The 5,111-nt window shown below is 39.0% G+C and overlaps 1 protein-coding gene and 1 long non-coding RNA gene across 2 annotated transcripts in view; one reads left to right on the plus strand and one right to left on the minus strand.

The window, feature by feature from the left end:
• The window catches only part of LOC108300266, a 35,728-nt gene that overhangs the window by 2,446 nt on the left and 28,171 nt on the right, over positions 1 to 5,111 (minus strand). The gene's annotated exons all lie outside the window — the stretch shown is intronic.
• Positions 4,820 to 4,998, plus strand: LOC119470254 (small integral membrane protein 30-like). Its single transcript, XM_037736502.1, is given in 2 exon segments — positions 4,820 to 4,862; positions 4,865 to 4,998. Coding segments are annotated over 2 exon segments (177 nt in total).

Consider the following 5,111-nt stretch of genomic DNA (forward strand, 5'->3'; position numbering starts at 1 on the left):
TAGAGACGGGGTTTCACCGTGTTGACCAGGATGGTCTCGATCTCTTGACCTCGTGATCCACCCGCCTCGGCCTCCCAAAGTGCTGGGATTACAGGCTTGAGCCACCGCGCCCGGCCGCTCTTTAAAAACTTTTTAAAAACAGCCCAGAATTACCTTCAACAGACTACTATTTAAATATTATGAAAAATGTTAAACATTCACAAAAGTATTATAGAAAGACTAGCATAACGAACCCTTATAAATGCACCACCCAGATTTAAAAATTTAGCTATCCTCATTTTCTTTCTTTTGTTGCTAAAGTATTTGAAAGCCACTCCAGGACCTCATGGGACTTCATCCTACATACCAGTAATTCTACTGATTTTTAATTAAATTATTGATTAAGTAGTTAACAGAAAACAGGATATTACAGGAAGTATCTAGTGGGGTGCAGAGTCTAGCAATTAATCTTTTCTCATTTAATCAAAGAGAGCAGCAGGGCTCTAGTAAAATCAATTATGTTTAGAAATGGAAATTTTAAAAAATTCAAAAATAAGGAAGCATTTTAAGTATTTGTACAGCCCTTACTTCTGTTTTCCTTCCTCTTGACATATTCCCCATTAACAACTGGCTATTTCTCATCTCTTTCGCCCCTCAGGGTAACCAGGATCTATGTAAATCATACTTCTTAACTCAGCAAGAAATTGGCAGAGTCCTAGGACATAGTTCCAAGTAAGTTTTATTTTTACAGCAAAATCCTGACTGTTCTATCTGGGAGAACTTTCTAGTCCTTTACATGTTAGCACTACCACTTATGCTAATATTATAACTGTGAATTTATCAGTATTTTAACATAATTTTTGTTAAGTTTTACCTGAAAAAGGAGACTAAGAAATAAAATGCCCAATATTGATAAAATTACATATTATCGATATTTTCATGTATTTCTGTTGGGAGTATATAAATTTGAACCACAACCAGTGTGACAGTAATACTTGAGTACAAAGTTTCAATATTTGGTATCTTAAATTTTGTTAGCTTGTTTATAACTAAACAGAATAAAAAAATATTAATGTGGAGATGACCTTCCCTCTGCCACAAGAGAGAATGTTGATTTGTTTCATCCCAGCCTCTCCCTCCTTTCTGCCAGAGAAGAGTCATCTTCTGCCAGACTTTTGTGATGTAGAATTCAAAATTGGGAAAGGGAGGAGGTAGGGAGAGAAAAACTAAATCAATCCGGGATAATTAAAAAAAAATAACTGATAGAGGGGGATATAGAGAAAGAGAAAGCAGCTGAGAAAAGGGGAAAAGGGAATATTGGATTGTGGTTTATAAATACGAGGCTCCTGAATAATTGGTTTATAAATACGAGGCTCCTGAATAATGTGGGATTGCAGAGAATTGAAAAGAAGAGGAAAATGTGGGAAATGTTACTGAGGTATAAGAATGGAATTTAGTCACAATTGTAGAAGAGAACCAAGTAAATTATTACAAGTCCTTTCCCCTCCACCCACTAGCTCACAGTTTCTTTGCTGATACACATTCTTTGACAATATGATTTTTTGTTTTCGTTTTTGGTTTTTTTTTGGAGGCAGAGTCTTGCTTTGTCGCCCAGGCTGGAGGGCAGGATTGCGATCTTGGCTCACTGCAATCTCCACCTCCTGTAGTCAAGCGATTCTCCTGCCTCAGCCTCCCAAGTAGCTGGGACTAGAGGTGCACATCACCATGCCCGGCTAATTTTTTGTATTTTAGTAGAGACAAGGTTTCACTGTGTTGCCCAGGCTGGTCTCAAACTCCTGAGCTCAGGCAATCCGCTGGCCTTGGCCTCCCAAAGTGCCAGGATTACAGGCACTGCACCTGGCCAACATCTTTTTGATGGCAACATAGCATTCTACCCATTGAACGTACTGCAGTTTGATGTATTATGCCTCTATAATTTGATTTATATTATTTCTAACTTTCTGCTATTTAAAAAACACTGTGATGAATATACTTATGCTTACAGCTTCTTTCTTAAGATTTTTTTCACTAGGATAGATTCACAGCAGTAGAATTATGGTGTGAAAGTGATAAACGTTATATTTTGTTAAATTATTGTTTATTTAAATGTATCAATATACATAATCCCACCAAAAATATATGAGACTATCCATGAACATGTACCAACAACACTGGCTTCCTGCTTCATTTCTTTCCTCTCATTTTTTGGTGAAGCTGTTTTGTATTTGTTTTGGAATAAATTTAAAAAGAACAAAAACAAGCTCTACCCTGATAATGATAATCTTGAGCACTTTTAGCAATGCAAAGAGAACTCATTGACTCACAAAGTCTCCCTGCCCCATTTCATGTATCTTATTTGTGCCTGGCAGCAATATAAAAATAAGATCCAATCTGTTCTGTAAAAAATGCCCTTCAAATATCTGAAGATAGCTGCCTAAGTAGTCTCTTTATGCTAAAAAGCCACAGTGATTTTAACCTTTCCACAAGCAACAGCATTTGCGACTGCTTCACTAACCTGCTCAACTTTCTCTGGACACACTCTTCACTTCCTCAGAACTAACAGCAGGATTTTAGCTGTGGCATTATGTATCATTTGTATGACTACAACTGCAAGTAATTGTCCATTATGGAGGAAATGCCCTTTAGGAATGGATTCACACAGTTACCTAATATTGCTCAGTTTTAGTAAGCAGTTTTTCTCTCCTCGAAGAGAACTATGTACTGCATCACGGTTTTCTTTGATAGAGTGGTTGTGAAAATTAATGATATTTAGGCTGGGTATGGTGGCTCATGCCTGTAATCCCAGCACTTTGGGGGGCCAAGGTGGGCGGATCACCTGAGGTCAGGAGTTTGAGACCAGCCTGGCCAACGTGGTGAAATTCTGTCTCTACTAAAAAAAGGAAAAAAAAAAAAAAAAATAGCCAGGCATTGGGCACGCCTATAATCCCAGCTACTTACTCAGGAGGCTGACGCAGGAGAATAGCTTGAACCTGGCCGGTGGAGGTTGCAATGAGTCGAGATCGTGCCACTGCACTCCAGCCTGGGCATCAAGAGTAAAACTCCACCTCAAAAATATAAAAATATATATATAAATAAAATTTTTTTTAAAATGATATGTATAAAGTATCTAAAACACTGGCATAATGTTAAATGTTAATTATATATTAGTAACTAATTACTTTTAGCATTTATCTGAGTATCTGTTTGCCCCTTGGTCTATGGATATAGACTAAGAAGAATGGAAGGATGGAATTGAGATGAAATAACACACACAAAAAAAAGAAAAAAAAAAAGCATTGCAATGACAAACCAGGTGGACCTCTCTGAAGGTAAGGGGTTGGCCTTGCCTTTTTTTTATGAATGGAATCTTGGCTCCCATATTTTTAGAAAAAGATTTCTTTTTTTTTCTTTTTGAGATGGAGTCGCCAGGCTGGAGTGCTGTGGCACGATCTTGGTTGACTACAACCTCTGCCTCCCAGGCTCAAGTGATTCTCTTGCCTCAGCTTCCCAAGTAGCTGGGACTACAGGTGTGCACCACCACCCCCAACTAATTTTTATATTTTTAATAGAGACAAGGTTTCACCACGTTGGCCAGTATGGTCTCGATCTCTTGACCTTGTGATCCACCTGCCTCGGCTTCCCAAAGTACTGGGATTACAGGCGTGAGCCACTGCACCCACCCAAAAAAGAAATTGTTTAAAGAGTATATTTCTTAGTTATTATTTCTATCCTTATAAATGGAGGCAATATTTTAAAAATCTCAACAGCACCACAGGTGGGAAAAACCAACTGGGATGCTATTTAACTGAAGGAGTAAAGAGAGGAGACCAAGGGTTGGACATTGTTGTTTTGCCACCAAGGGCCCTGAGCTCTGCTAGGCCTTTTAATCTTATGAAGCGGCCAGCAGCTGGAGCTCTAGAAGTCAGACGTCAGAGTGAGGCAAGGCTCTGGGCTCCCAAACCTGGGCCTTCTCTCTTAGCCCCAGTCTCCCACTACCGGCCAGCCCCAGACATCTTCCCCACCTGACCTGTTCTCCATAGAGAATTCCTAAAGGGTTACCAGCCAGGAGGCATACATATAATCAGTGTAGATTTTCTGGTTATATTCCTCCACACCCTCATTAAAAGTCTTATTCTGTTGTATTTATTTTAGTGACATTATAAATTAATAACAAGATGGGAATGGTGGCTCACACTTGTAATCCCAGCTCTTTGGGAGGCTGAGGTGGGTGAATCACTTGAGGCCAGGAGTTTGAGACCAGCCTGGCCAACATGGGGAAACCCTTTGTCTACTAAAACACAAAAATTCTCTAGGCATGGTGGTGCGTGCCCGTGGTCCCAGCTACTCAGGAAGCTTGAGGCAGGAGAATTAACTTTAACCAGGAGGCAGAAGTTGCAGTGAGCTGAGATCATATCACTGCACTCCAACCTGGGCAACAGAGTGAGACCCTGTCTTAAAAAAATAAAAAATAAAAATATTAATTTAGTTGATAACAATTCTATAAACGATTGATTTGAACTGAATCCAGTGGAACTATTACTTTTCTTGGTCGAGATGTTTCCTTTAGTGCAACCTAAGGATTTGTTTTAAATTACAATCATTACTAAATAAGAGAAATAACATTGTTCTGTATTCTTATCATCTGTGTATGGAAAAGATAATTATGTATCAAAAAGAAAGGAAATGCTTTGATTCCTGTAATGACTGCTTGCAGGAAGGCAGTGTCACATGGAACCTCTTAGCCTCAGCATCCGGAGTTCCAGAAAGGGAACATTTCAAGCCAAATAAATTCTATATATACCATTTCTTTGGAACCTTCAGCCCTCAAGATTCCAACAGCATGACCTCAGTTTCAATATAGTTGTCCTTGGTTCTCATGTCACTGTTTTGGTGCTGCCTGTTGTTGAAGCAGAAGAAGCCCATAATATAATTGCTCTCTTGTTAGATGTGGTTCTCAGCGTTACAGGCATTTGTGTTTACTTGTGGATATTTACTCTAGAAAGATATGGACAGATGTGACTTTGAAAGGCCTACTGAATCGAACCTCAGCCTGAAAACCTCTGTGCTATTGAGACTAAACCTGAGCTTTGGTGTCTGACAGTTTTCAAGAATCAATAAATAGGGGAGTTTTA

The sequence above is a fragment of the Cebus imitator genome, unplaced genomic scaffold (assembly GCF_001604975.1).
Source record: "Cebus imitator isolate Cc_AM_T3 unplaced genomic scaffold, Cebus_imitator-1.0 Scaffold25, whole genome shotgun sequence".
In the NCBI taxonomy this organism is placed as follows: domain Eukaryota; kingdom Metazoa; phylum Chordata; class Mammalia; order Primates; family Cebidae; genus Cebus; species Cebus imitator.